This window comes from Mustela erminea, chromosome 1 (assembly GCF_009829155.1).
Source record: "Mustela erminea isolate mMusErm1 chromosome 1, mMusErm1.Pri, whole genome shotgun sequence".
NCBI classification, from domain to species: domain Eukaryota; kingdom Metazoa; phylum Chordata; class Mammalia; order Carnivora; family Mustelidae; genus Mustela; species Mustela erminea.
In genome coordinates this window covers 174777323-174792524 of record NC_045614.1, presented here as the reverse complement: position 1 = coordinate 174792524, position 15202 = coordinate 174777323, and the positions used below count along the sequence as shown (strand labels likewise).

At 33.9% G+C, this 15202-nt stretch overlaps 1 protein-coding gene across 7 annotated transcripts in view; it reads left to right on the top strand.

Moving 5' to 3' along the window:
- Positions 1 to 14717, top strand: part of ARL6 (ADP ribosylation factor like GTPase 6) — a 42421-nt gene extending 27704 nt beyond the window's left edge. Inside the window, exons 7-10 of one of the 7 annotated variants that reach the window (XR_004287627.1) lie at positions 3527 to 3582; positions 3709 to 3721; positions 11284 to 11478; positions 14457 to 14717. Coding sequence is in view for 6 of the 7 variants with exons in the window: in XM_032351562.1 (XP_032207453.1) it covers positions 3527 to 3582; positions 3709 to 3721; positions 7347 to 7428 (151 nt within the window). In the remaining variant the exon portion in view is untranslated. The other 6 variants (XM_032351568.1, XM_032351562.1, XM_032351582.1 and 3 more) reach the window with 6 other exon arrangements.
- Positions 14718 to 15202: the final 485 nt, after the last annotated feature.

The window sequence follows — 15202 nt, the reverse complement described above, 5'->3', positions numbered from 1 at the left end:
CGTAAAGTTTACTTAAATAAATAAATCTTTAAAAAAAAAGAACAAAAAAAAAATTCAAATCTTTCTGAGGATATGAAATAGAAACAACTCTTTAAAAGATCTAGCCCACTTACCCAGTTTCAAGCCCACTAAATTCCTTCTGCATATTGAATCCAGCAACCACAGTCCCATCTCAGGACTTTTGCATTTGTTAGTCCCTTTGTCTGAATCAGTCTCCAAAGTGATTTTCCTGGCTTGCTGTTGTACTTCCTTCAGGAAACCTCTCCTCATAACCCTCCAAAATATTATACCTTACCCCCCGTCTCTCATTTTTTTATATGCTTTGCTTTATATTTCTCTTGCCATGTCCTCTTTGGGTTTTGCTTGCTTTATAGTCTGTCTTCCTGTACTACTGCATTAGTTCCATGAGAGCGGGCATTTTATCAGTTTCGTTCACTCCTTAACCTCTAGAATGTTAATAGTACGAGGTACTTATCATGTACACAACAAACACTGGTGTGTATGATTATATAGAAATGTAAATATTAATTTCATTTGGATATACTAATACAGTTGAACTCTTCAGTGTTTAGCATCTGAAATTATTATACATGTTTATTTGGAAAGCAGTGTCTTATGGATATATTTAACTCTGGTGTGCCTTTCTGCCAAAATATTCCAATAAGGATAACCAGAAGTTATATATTAGATAGTATTTTAGTGCCTACCTTATATTAATTTAAGCTTCTTTCTATCCACCCACCTACTCCCTCTGCTACAAGATGTCCTTCTCTTGCCAGTTCTCCCTTTTTTAAAAGAAGGTAATTATGGAGAAAGCCCTAACAAAGAGGCAGAAAAGTATACTACCCTTAGAAGAGAAAAAGAACACGGAACAAGGAGATTCTAGAGCTCAAAAAAGAACTTTTAGGTGAGAGCCTGAGAAAGCCCTTGAAAAGCTTCAGTACTCAGGGCCACCAGCTCCTTTACCCAGGAGTGAAACCCTATATACCTATCTTGAGTAAAATCATCCTTACTTTGGAATCAGAAGAGTCAGTTTTATGAAATGTCTTTTGATTTAGAATTGTGGTTCTGTGTTACTTGGTTGGTAAAGAAAGGAGGGATTTTAGGTAGAGAAGTATCTTAAGGTGAACCTTTGTGTTTCTCTCTAAATCATACCTAAATTAGTAATGCTCAAAGTAGACTAGTTTTTAATTTTTGCATTGTACTAAGCATTGTTTTGATAGAAAGTACAACATTAAAAACTATAGGTCTAATTTATAGTAAAAGATGCAGTCCTATTTTTAATTTTGAAATAGAAATTAATTTTGCAAGTGGAAAAAAATCTCTTTCTACTTAAAATCATCAGCAGTTGGATTTTAACAGATTTCTTTATTCAGTTGTGACATCTAAATACTTCTCAGTGAGAGAAAAGGTAATGTCCTCATGCTATAAGGATGTGTAGTATTACATTGCCAGGTTCCTATGTTTTCTGTATAACTTATAGAAGAATGCCAAGTATTTCTTTGAAAGTTGTTTATAATTTTGACTATTCAAATAGTATCTCACTAATTTCTAGTGTTTCATTTGTTAAGCTTGTTTTTTAATTTTTTGTTATTTTTTAAAGCATGTATAAAATTGAAAATACACTTATTTTTCTTTTCCAGTTTTAGGAATAAAGGTAACACTCGGTGTGCATATAAAATATTCTTTTCTTTTTTTAAGATTTTTATTTGATAGAGATCACAAGTAGGCAGAGAGGCAGGCAGAGAGAGAGGAGGAAGCAGTCTCCTTGCTGAGCAGAGAGCCCTATGTGGGGCTTGATCCCAGGACCCTGGGATCATGACCTGAGCCGAAGGCGGAGGCTTCAACCCACTGAGCCACCCAGGAGCCCCCATATAAAATATTCTATCTCTCTTGCCTTAAGTGCAAGTAAATTTACTGGACAATAAAGATTATAGAGAAATGAATACTTTTGTGCTTTATTTTTAATCATTGTACTAAATATATAGTATATATATATAGTATATATATATAACTCTGATTTTTAGGCTCTGATTTTGTTAATTTTTTTTTAAAAAAGTTCTTTGACAAAGTCCCTGGCACAATATGTATATACATATTTGCTTATTTACTCTCTTATGAGGGCAACAGGTAACAAATCAGATAAATAGATACATAAAATATCAGCTGGAAGGATGAAGAAGAGTAGAGTAGGACAATAAGAGAAAGAATGAGAGGTGCTCCCTCTGTGAAATCTAACTGAAGTCAGAGAGAAATTCATGCAAAAGTTTGGAGGAATAGCTTGCCGGACAGAGAGGCCAGCCAAGTGAAAAGGCTCCTAGATGAGAATGTACCTTGTGTGTTCCAGGAATAGCAAAAAGTGCATGCTGGCTTGAGGAGGGAGATCTATGGGGAAGTTGTTGGAGATGAGGCCATTGAGAAATAGCCATAGGCCATATCACACAAGTCCTAGTAGGACATGGTAAAGACTTTGGCATTTATTCTAGTTACAGGTCTGATGATGTATTCAAAGGGAAAGGTAGAATTCAAACATTTGGGAATTATTAGGAAAAGATGCAGGGTTTTTAGTATGGCACTAATGCCACCAGTAAAGGGAACAAGTTTTTCCATTTTATTACTTGTTTGGTTGAGACCTTAGTCTTGCTTGGGACTATAAGTGTGTGATAAAAATCAATACATTGATCTTTCTTGATTTAAGCATTGCAGTTACTAATGTTTTGCTGCTGATATGGATAATCTATAATTTACTTTGAATAATTATATATCACATGCTGTTGATTTCTGTCTTTCTATTTTAAAATAATTCTATGATAAGTCATATTCATAATCTAATTCCTTGAGAGTAATTTCTGTTTTGATTAGAATCAAATTAATTATTCAGGTAACTATGTACACACTTAAAGGAGCCCTAATCATTGAGAAAATCCAATTATTTATACTAATTGCTATCAGTCTATGTCTTTGAAAGACATCTGATAGTATAAAAATCCTCTGCATTTTATTATTTTAGTTTATTCAACACCATTTTATAGATGCTACAAATAAAGGCAGACAGTTGAATAACCTGTCCAGGTTCCTGAAGCCATTAGATATAAGGATATGATTGAAATCTGATATTTTTTTTTTTATTCTCCCAGTTTACCAAAGTTATAATTACAGGTTTATACCTTATAGATATAAAATTCCATTTCAAATAAAGTCACTCCGTCGTGTGCCTAAATTACAACCTAAGTCAAGCATTTCTAATGGATAAATGTTATTGAGCCACTGGAGCTGGGCAAAGTAGAATAATAACTTTTTAGTGATAACACTTTTCCAAATGTCTATTATAAATCATGAATAAATTTCTCATGTCTTTTCTGAGCACTCAGACTTTTTCCTGTTTATATTCAGTTTCAGCACTTACCAGTTTTGCTCAAATATAGGTTATTAGACTATATTAATTTGCCATATAGCAAAATTGTAATTATTATTATGGTTTTATGAAGTAATGAAATGGATATGTTTCTTATGGATTTTATTTCAGTGCTAGTGATGCCATAAAAGGAGAAGGATTGCAAGAAGGTGTAGACTGGCTTCAAGGTACATCACAAAATACCGTGCATCTTCAGCCTTTATTCCCATTCTATCCATATTTTTCTTTCCCTTTTTACATTTCATTTTTACTGTATCATTGCCTTTCTCATTTCCATTTATTTCTGCTGTCAGAAAAAACAATCGAGTAAGTATCCAATACCTTACTACATGTATTTTGTTGTTGTTGTTTGTTTTGTTACTTGGTTTTTGTTTTATTTTCTTGTTTTTGGGGGTTTTTGTTTTGTTTTGTTTTTTTGGACAGGACAGGACCAATGGACAGGACAGGACCAATGGGCAGAAAAGACCTATACTGGGGTTGTGAGAAGCAATTGATTATATACTGTGAGGTGGGGAGAAATAGGGGAAATGGGAGGTTTTAGAAAGAACTTTCATATGCTAAAGAAGACCTACAAGATAAGGGAGGCCTTGCCTTTGTCCAGTTAAGGTTGTTTCTCCCTCTAGCAAGGCATTAACATTAAGATAGTTAGGAGCTTCCTGGAAGAATGTGTCACATAGCCTATGGAGGAGTGTGGTGGAGGGCAGATGGCAGGGTGTCTGCTTATGCTTTGTCTTAAGCAAGCCTTCTGCTCTCTCATCATTTTCCCCATGAACAGTTTTGATCCTTAAATATGTTGAAGATGGAAGGTCTCATCTTCTTTAAGTTCTTCCTGCTGAATGGGGTGTGGAGATGTCCCTATTTATGGGTCAGTATTGGTCAGTTATGGAGCAGATAAAGGAGATACAAAAGGGGGAGGCAGCTGAATCCAATGTGGTCAACATATATGAACCTCCATGAGTAGAAAGGATCATCTCATGGAGGTTCATGTCAGCTGGAAGTTAGGCAGTGAAGTTGACACTAGGCAGGGTGACACCAGAAATGGCAGAATAAGATTAATATTATAATGAGAAAGAGAAATCAGAATAAAAGAGCTTTGATAGTTGACCTTTGATAATTTTCCTCTAGTTCAGGACTGTAAAGCAATCACTAAAGGAAAGAGAGATCATTTAAAGTGCTAATTTGAGTATCCATTCATTTAGAAACCCAGATTTATTTTTGTGGTAATCTGGAATATATAAACAGCATTTTGTTTTTTATTTTAGCACAAGTTTCACCTTAATGTAGCAGTGAAAACATCTAATGCCATTCTATATTGTAAAACTGGTTCATGCATATGTGTTACTTCAGTATTTAATGGAGAAATGCTATTGTGAGTGTCCTTTAGGGCTTTGACCATGTACTAATTAAGAGCTTCCATGTGCAAAACATCCTCCAGTCTCAAAGAGGGAACAAAGATGGATGCTAGGTGGTCATACCAATGTAACACAAAATGTGTCCACTGTTGTTTTAAATTTGGAAGATTGGCTGGGTTGGTAATAATTTTAATAATGTGTCTGTGCATTCAGGGGAAACCCAAAGTAAGGCAACCTATCCAGCCTGGGACACAAGTTAGAAATACATAGTCAATGGGTTTTGTTAGGGCCTAGTCATATAATTTTGGGCATCCTTTAACTGGTGTTAAGATATCAAGGGCTATTCAGTTTTAGAGGGCCAACTTTTGAATTTGTTGGTGACTGCCATGTCAGGCTTAAAGATGGTCACTGTATGCTTGGCTAAAGTCTCTAGTTGTAATTTTACATTAATAGAGGTAGTTCCTAGGACAAATATGACTAAGGAATAAAACCATTAAGAAGCCCTCTTTCTTTGAGGTCCAGCCTTAACAGTATCCTAATTACAAGGAATCACTGTCAAGTGAGAGACTTGTCTCAAGAGATTAGGGCAAGTACATCCCCGAGTGCATCATCCAGTTCAATCGTAGAGAAAGTGGGGTCATCCATTATCTCCACAAGTCTGTAATTAACCTCATGGAGTGGGCTCCAGCTTTTAAAAAAGTTTTCATTTTCTTTAAATAAGGAAATTGGTCAAGATGACATTTGAGTTATACAGTTGTTCGGGGATTAATCCCATTTTCCAGTTGTTTAAGTAATAATGTGCACATGGAGGTCCTCATATTATTCCCACAGCATAACAAGCAATAAGATTATCTGTATATGAGCTGTTGTATAGTAAATATATAAAAACTATATCTCTGCAATTTACCTCAAGTTGTCTAGCTTAAGCAAACAACATTTAAGAACAATCAAAACTAGGATTTAAGATCTGTAGAGGTGGGTTATTGACACATAATTTTTCTCTCTAAAATAACCCTCATTTCCAGAGATAGCCAAATCAAGATGAATTTGTCTACAAAACAAGTCCAATTTTAATAAACTTGGCCAAATTATTTACATAAGTAGCCTCTCCTGGCCAGAAGCCAAGTCAAGTACTTGCCATCAGACATGCCTGCAATTCCTGTAGGTTTAGGCGGATTCCTCTTCACAAGGTGTACTTCCCAGAAGTGACATTCTTTGCTCACCTGGTGATGCTGCTGGGAACTCTGTAAGCAAGGTATTTCCAAAGGGCTTTATGCGCCATGTTTTGTGAAGTCAGCCTTAGTTCCTCAAAGCCGTTTGGTCATATCTGAGTCTAGGTCTGTCTCTCAAATATGATATTCCAGTCAAAGCCTTGATAAAATAACCAGTATTTCCAATGGTGTCCTGTTACAAGAACAGAAATAATAATAAAAAAAATTAAAGCGTTTAACTTTTTTATCTACCTGAATCCTCCAGAATTCAAAAGGTCCCAGTAAATATTCTTTCTTCCATGGCAATCATAGTAAATTACATAAGTTTGGTAAGACTCTGTTCTTCTTGTAACAGGCTACATTTACTTCTATTACATTTTTCTGAAGGGTTTATTTAAATAAATAATTTGCATCTTTACAATCAATATACATGGCAACTCTAGAAAATTTAAATTTATGGCAACAGATTTCTGTCAGATCTAGTGACAGAAGCACATTTGAAGTTTGGGACAAATTCCAGGCCTTAACTGTCAATAATTAAAAATAAGTTTGAATGGCATATATCTCCTAAGAATCATGCTGAACTCTGTATAGTTCCATTTATACATGTTTACACAAATTTTAACACTCATTTAGTATTGTAGATACCAGTGTTCTACTGATGTTTTGTATATTTCAGTTTTGTTATCTAAAATAGCTATCATTGATTGGTACAGTATTTTACCATTATCAAGGAATAAATTAAGATGTATCATTTCCTCTAAGATTACATTGTTTATAACCATAAGAATGGATTCAAACAGTGACCCACACAGAGCCATAGATGTGAAAGAAACCAAGTCCTGTGGGTTCTTTTATTACAGGACATGAGTCAGGCTGAAAAATGTCCATTTGTGAGCAGAACTGGGGATCATTCCTATCAAGAATCTCCCAGCCCTGAACAAGGATAAATAACAAAATATTATTAATTCTACTTGTAGTCTTGTGGCTATAAGTTTAATTTCTTCTACACTGACCTTTTAATGCTAGTTATATATGTAATTTTGCGTTCTCTTATGCATATCCTGGTGAATCTAAGAATAGCCTGCTTGACCATGCATAAAGAGACATACTATCTCTTTGGTTCAGAGTATTAAATGTATAACTGATAAATATTTTTATGTGTTATGTGTGGTATTTTCATAAACTGCACAGACTGTTTTTTTGTTGTTGTTTTTGTGTAGACATCATGACATTTACCGTTAAACTATAAAGAATGTTATAGTCATACTTTACAATTAAGTAAAACATAATTGAGAACCTTTAATGGTGATAAAGAACTGGTTTACACTTCTGATGCTTTTATGGGACTTATTCTCCATAAAACAGGTTAAGGAGCAATGTTCTACAGAAGATCAGAAGCATATGTTCAGCCTTGATTTATTTTCCCAGTCCTTATTGCTCACAGTGAAGATATAGCATGGATAAAACCCTACTGTTGCTCATAAAAATATAGTACCTACTGAAAATAGGTTGATAAATTGTAGTTCTCGCTTCCTTTTTTTGTTGGTATATTTTGTCTGTAATAACATGGCCACTAGGTGTCAGTAACGATCTAACATCACAGTTCCACTTGCCAACTCTGGTCTTATTACTAATTTTTGTGTCTTTGATTTGTCTGATTTATTATCTTTGTATCTTACTTCCCCTTTTGTAAGGAGGATACACTATTGGAAATATTTTTGAGCCTTTGTGTTACCATATTTTATGTAACTTTTAGAGCAGTTTTCCGTGAACTGTTTCCCTATCTTATGTAGGGAATATAGAATAGCAATAAAAAATATTTGAGCTTTTGAGTCTAGCAGATTTATTCTACTACTTTCTATTAACAATTGTCTGTTATTTTCTTTTGAAGATAATTTTCATCACCTATACAAATAAAAAATAAGATGTCAGAAATTGTATGGATTAAATAAAACACTGTGTTAAAGTGTCTCAGATAAGAAAAAAACCCAGTAAATGTTAAATTCACCTTCTACCTAAGTGCTCTCTATTTAGGAGAGGAGGAAACTTAGTACATAGATGTTATCAGCTTGGTTTTGAATAGGAGATCCTTTGTTCATCTTTCCTATGTAATAAATAGTTTACATTTTGATTCTCCAGACTGTCTCTCTGGATTTAAAAAGAGGTAAAAACTCATTTTGCAAATTAGGTAGCAGTAAATATAGGAGACTAATCCATGCCTGTAACTTAATTTATTAGTCACTGATTTTTATGTAAATTTAGCTATGAAAGATATTCTGAATTTGTATCTCTTCATTTTGCTTCCAGAATTATGAAATTTCCTAGTATGATAAACAAGAAAGTCTCTGGTTCATTTTGGACCAGTTTAATCTTACTATTTTAATGTTGAAAATTTTTGAGTAAAATATTAAATGACATATATTATGTCATGATCCCCTTCTCTTTTGAAAGGATTTTCAATAATTACCTATATCTTATAACCCAAAGACAAGAACCCCTGGGTAGACTATGAAATGTCTTTTAAAACTACCAAGGACTACACAGAAACCATTGCAGAGGCATAAGTTGTTTTCTAGCTCTGAAACTTTCAAATGAGATTTATTTTAAAGATTTTATTTATTTATTTGACAGACAGAGATCACAAGTAGGCAGAGAAGCAGGCAGAGAGGAGTGGGGGAAGCAGACTCCCTGCCAAGCAGAGAGCCCAATGCGGGGCTCGATCCCAGAACCCTGGGACCATGACCTAAGCTGAAGGCAGAGGCTTTAACCCACTGAGCCACCCAGGCACCCCTCAAATGAGATATTTATGAAAAGAAATATTTCCACATGACTAGTGAAACATACTAATTTTATCACTTTATCTGAGAAAAGTTAATGTTTCCAAGATTTTAAAATAAGACTTTTATATGCATATGGGCATTCCAATCGAAGATAAAGGACTGAACACACGCTTGGTTTCATCCTCTTCTCAAATCTAACTTAAAGGGGGGGCCTTTGGTTTAAAGACATAACCCTACAGGGACAAAAAAAAAAAAAAATGACAAAAATGGCAACCAAATTTTAGAAGCTGGATGTCTGATGAATGTTGGATGATTTAAGAGACCTGAGGACGGTGAATTCTAAACTAGCACTGAGGAAAGCTGGAAAGCATCCTACTTCACATTGCAGATCCTCTCAAAGTCTCAGATATTGATGAAAGGTGGAAAGAAGGATGAGATGGGGCTGAAAAAATAAGAGAGTTACACTTTCTTGCCCCCCAGAAAGATTGGAGGTTCATTCTTGGAGAGAGAGTATCTCCAGACTGGGGAATACCAAGCACAACTGTGTGTGGCAGTGCTGATCTGAAAATGAAGAATAACTGAAAGTTTTTACACCACATAGTGTAATCATCTTCCACCTTTTCCTACGTCTCCAAGAAGACACTGTCAGTAGGCAGTATATAGAAAGTCATCTTTGAGGAATCAGACCAGCGAGAGAAAAGATCTAAAGCTATTAACAACAAAGATTCCTGAGAAAATGGTGTAGCTAGCTACACTAGAATAAAGATCATATTTTATAGGCCTCACATACATATTGAAATTTTGGTCAGCTTTATAGTGTTCATTCAGACTTATGAGAAGATGGCAAAGGATCATCAGGTATTTGAAGACCAAAACATTAAAAATAATGGAACATCAACATACCAAAAAAGTGGGTTATAGAGGAAGTAGTATTTATTTAGGGAGAATATTAAAAAAAAAACAACAACAAAACAAACTATTGGGGTATCCTCAAAGAGATAAGAAAAGGTATTACTTTCATGAATATGACCAGGGATACTACTTGGAAAGGACCAATGGCGGGGGGGGATGTTCTTAGAAAATAATAGAACAGAAGAAATTGAAAACTCAGTAAAAAGATAAAGGCATTCTCTCAAGAAAGTAGAGCAAAAAGGTAAAATTGGAAAGAAAAGAAAGAGAGGGCCCCAATATCCAAATAATACAAATTTTAGAATGAGCGAAGAGAAAATAGAAGGGAAAAAATTTACCAAGTAAATCACCAAACAGTATTTTCCAGAACTGAATGATGGATTTAGTTGAAAGGCCTCTTGAGAGCCCAGTGCAGTGAATGAAAACATTCCCACACCAGGGCTCACCATTATTTAATTTCAACACTGAAGACAATGGAAGATTTTACAGGCTTCCTGGGAAGAAAATAAGTTTCATGTTAAGGATAAGGGAGCAGAAATAGCATTATATTTCTAATCAACATTTGGAAGCTGTAAGATAATTGGGCCATGGAAAAGTCCAAGAAGAAAATAATGGAATTATATGCGCAGGCAGTGCCAGTTTATTGTGACTGTAGAACTAAAACATCTTCAGCCATGCACAGTCTCAAGAATGTACTTTCTATACCTTTTACTAAAGTAGCCATTGGGAGGTATACTCTTAAAAGACAAGGGAATAAACCAAGAGGTGAAAATAAGAGACCACGAAACAGGAAAACCAGCATAAGAGCCTGTGTGAAGGATCCTCAGGATGATCATGAAAGATAATGAAATCCTAGAATGGTAATGAGAGATCCCTTATGAAGATGGCTGGGCAAACATGGAGAACAACTGGTCCACATTAGAGAGTTTTGGAAGACACTCTCTAATGGAGAGTTCTTCAAGAAAGTGGAATTCATAGGCTATGTAATGTGCTTCATAGTAATAAAGGTTTAAACAGTGTGAGACTAGTGGCAATGAATTAGTGTCAAGTATCTTGAAAAACTAAGACAAGACTAGAGAATAAGGCACACTTACTAAAACAGGGAAAACAAAATGTAGAAGAAAGGAAGAATAACAGGGAGGGAGATACAACCTGTCTCAGTTGTGAGTAGCATGTAGATTCATCACATGTCTAGATTACTGTGGTAGAAGAATAGGAGTGCTGGATGCATAACGGTTGCAGGGCAGCACAGTGAGAACTGAAGCCTCATACTACACTGAAGGAACTGATATTTCAAAAAGTAATTTTTTAAAAAAGTGTATTACTTAGAGATACAGAGGTAAATCTCCTAAAAGGGGTTAGAAATGGTTGCCTAAGAAAGAGGAGATGAGCCAAGGGATTGCTATTTTTCATAAAAGCCTTGGAGAACTAGTTGGCTCTTAACTGTGTGCATGTACAATGACAGAATCAAAAGCTACAGTGTGTTTGTGCTTTAAACAAACAGTTGTGTGCATAGGCTTCCACAGTGTTTTTGTAGATTTTTCTTGGATTACTTTAGAAAATGGATTTTGCCTGTGGAGACTGATAATTTTTTGTTTGGTTTTTGTTATCAGATCAGATCCAGGCTGTGAAGACATGAAAAGATAGTATTTGGAAACCTCAACAGTTTTCAATTCAAGGAATGTATCTTAAGGCACACTGAATACTTCATATTTTTTAAAAGATGTTTGTGCATCTAGGAATACTTCATAATCTTCTGCTTGCATTTATGGACTCTGAATGAACTTTTTAAGAACATAGGACTTCAGGTATGCTAATCTGACCATTAATTTTATTAAAACTAAATCATTCCTCAGAAGGGCTCCTTCTCCAGAATTATCAACTTCTTAGTAAAAGTCTACATTTGATTGTAATTAGAATGTTTAAACTGAGAGTTATAAGCCACCTCAATATCTCATCATGATTTATAGTATGTTTAATGCATCTTTTTCAAATTGTCTTACAAAGTTTAGTTTATGGTATGACTTTGCAGTATGATTGTGTTTGGAAAAAGAACTTTAAATATTTATAAGGGACCATGGGTAATTAATATATACATAAAATTTTTACTATATGTCACTATCAATAAACTTAATATACAATGTACAAACTAGTGTACTTTGTTTACACTGAAAAGAATAATGCTGTGTTAATGTAATATTTAGTGTTTTACTGTCAAGCATTTGTAAGTTTTCTGAGACTAAATGAAGCTGAATTTATTTATCCAATGAATGTGTATTGAACCTCTCTGTACCTATACTAGTCCGATATTGTCCCAGGCAATGGTGATACAAGGTAAATAAATCAAGACATATTCTTTATCCATAGAGAACTTAAAATTAATGAGGGTGATTTTGAGAACCTTTTCAAACATAGTATCATTTTATTTTTGGCTACATGACTATCTTGGATTTTAAGATTAAGAGGTATGCAAATGAACTAATGATTCTTAAATAATTACTTTAACTGACTTCTTATTTCTTTAAAATGCCTCCAATTACTATAGCACTTTCTTAAAATAAATTGTGACTCACCAAACTGTATTTTTCGTGAGCATAAACTGATAAAAAAAATGTTGTTTAGAATTTTAGACACATCTCAGGTATCTTCTCTATGCAAATTGTGTTAGTTCTCAAAACTTAATTAGAGACCACTTAAAATTGTGATCTCTGAGTAGAAGCTTTCATTTTAAATTAACCACTAGAAAACAGTATATAGAGCAAGGGTGTCAATCCTGAAAAACACTACATATAAAGAACAACTGTAATATACAATGTGGAAAACATCTTACCATGTCCTTAGCTGTGAAAATGATAAAAACAGGAGGCAAGGGGCACCTGGGTGGCTCAGTCAGTTGAGCTACTGCCTTCAGCTCCTGCCCTTTTCTCTCAAATACACAAAATATTTAAAGAAAATAAAAATTAAAAAGGAGGCAAAAGATAAGTGAGTAATACTAGGTACATTACTGTAACTGTGGTACTGGTTGTATATGCCATAGAGATTTGAATTGAAATAGTTTTAAAAGTAAAGTTCTGTAATTCAGTTTCTCTTAGGCCAAAAATCCCAGTGGTTTGGAATCTGATAAATTAAAAGTTATCCAGAATATTTGTATAGCCCAGCATTTTAGCTAGCTTACAGGCCTCTGTTTTGATGAGGATACAAAGTGAGATTCTCATTAATCTAGAGTTGCCTCAAATATAAAAGGGACCTGAAAACACTGAATGTAGTTTAACAAAATACTTATATTCTATTGTTCTGGAGGATAGGAGAATAGTTTAGGAGGATGAGTATATTAGAGTTCAAATCCTTATCCACCAGAATGATTGTAATACTTCAATAATAATAACTATCACTATATGAACAATATATAATAGCTATCACAATAATAATAATAGCTATCACCATATGAACAATATATAATAGCTTTCACAATAGTAATAATAGCTATCACTATATGAACACTATATTTTGAGCTAGATATTACTACACATACTGGATTTTGCATTATTTAATTGTCGCAATAACCTTGTGTGGTAGGTAGGTTTTATTATTTCATAGACAAGGAAACAGAGACCTGAAAAAATTACTTGCTAAATGGCACTAGTAAATGCTGGTGCTATGATTTGGAACCAAACCATCTGTTTAAGATAGATGAATTCAAGAGACAAGAGTATTACAGATAATAGAAATACAGAGCTATCTGCCACAAGGATAGCGAAAAGGATTGAAAAGGCTCTCATTGGGGTGGGAGACCAGGATGGGGATGGGAAAGTCAGAGAAAAGTGACTACTATTTTGTTTTGTTTTTGATTGTTTCTTCTTTTAAGTCTCTGAATACTTCAGATTTTCAACTCCGGATATAAATGAGTAATAAAAATACTTTTTAAAACTACACTGATACTAAATTAATGAGTACTGCACAAACTGCTGTAACTCATACCTGTGCAAATATTTAGGAGAGAGAAAAGTTTCCATGATCTCCAAATCTAGTTTATGCTCTATTAACATCTATTCTGCTGTACATTTTCATGTGAAGATTATGTAGAAGCACATTGGACTATAGGATGCCATAAAAGTGTGGATAAGCTGAGGTTATTGCATTTGTATTTAACATGGTATACAATTAAAATTTATTTCATTAAAACTCAAGCAAGTGTTTTTTCATGTTTAGACATCACTCTGTTGCAATTTTAATTCATTAAGTTCTATATTTCAATATAAACACTTCATAAAATGTTCAAAACTTACTGTATGTATTGTACTTAAGTATTTATATGTGGCCCTATTCAGCCCATGCCTTGTAAATCACGAAAGAGTTCAGTTTTATATAAATTTGTTTTTCATTTATAGGTTGTCTGCTAAAAACTGTGAATTATTTTTTGATTGCTTAAGTTGTTTTTTGGTTTTTTTTCTTTAGAATTCTTGGCATAACACGTTGTGATTTCCATAAATATATGCAGTTACTCTTGGGAATACTTAAGGCAGATAGCTCCTACATGTAACTGTGGTGTGTTAAAATGCTGTAGCATTTTAACTATGAATATTTTCTGCTTTTTGATTATTCTCTTACTTTTTAGATTAAAAATAAATAAAGCAGGTTAAATGTTCACTTAAATGGATTTAAAATAGGTTTGTCCATTTCTGTGGCTGGGGGGAAATACTACAGTAATAGAAAATTGGTTATTGTGTTTAATTGAATGTTTTAGGTAACTTAGTTATTATATTCATAGTGAATCTTTCTCATTAAGGATGCTTCTGCTGGGATTTACAAGGGACTTCCTCGGGACCATTACTGACTCTTCCTTCTGATCACTCAATTTTAATGCCACACTTGGAGTTTCATCAATGTACAGTGCTAAACTTTTTCTGGTGATTTAGAGTAAACCAAGAGGGACAAATTAAATCTTTCTCCAAATTTGAAGTCACCAAGTAATGCTACATACAAGTCATAGAGGAATAGTAGGTATTTTGAAAACAAAATTTGGTTAGATATGTAGTAGTAGTAATAAGCATTTTTATAGCTTTTAGTATGTGCCAGGAACTTTCTAAGAACTTTACATATATTAATTCATTTAATCCTCTTGACAATCTTATGAAATAGGTGTTCTCATCTCTGTTACATAGATCAGGTGTCAGCAAACTACCAATCTGGTTCTGTATAGCCCTTGAACTAATAATTTTATATTTTTAAAGGATTAATTAAGAAAAAAAGAGCAATAGATACTGTAATGTGGTCTGTAATGCATAAAACTATTTATACTCTGGGGCTTTACGTAAAAATGGTTGACCCCTGTTACAGTGCAAATAAGCAGGACTCTGGATTTTGAGTCTAGACAATCCGGCTCCAGAATGTATGTTCTTAACCTCTATGAGGTTTGTCAAAAGCTAAAGATTTTCTAAAATGGAATAGAACAATTTTTAAATCACTTCTTTCTTAAATAATTATATTAAGTATGAAAAATTAGATTCAGATGCCTACAAAGTAATGCTCTTT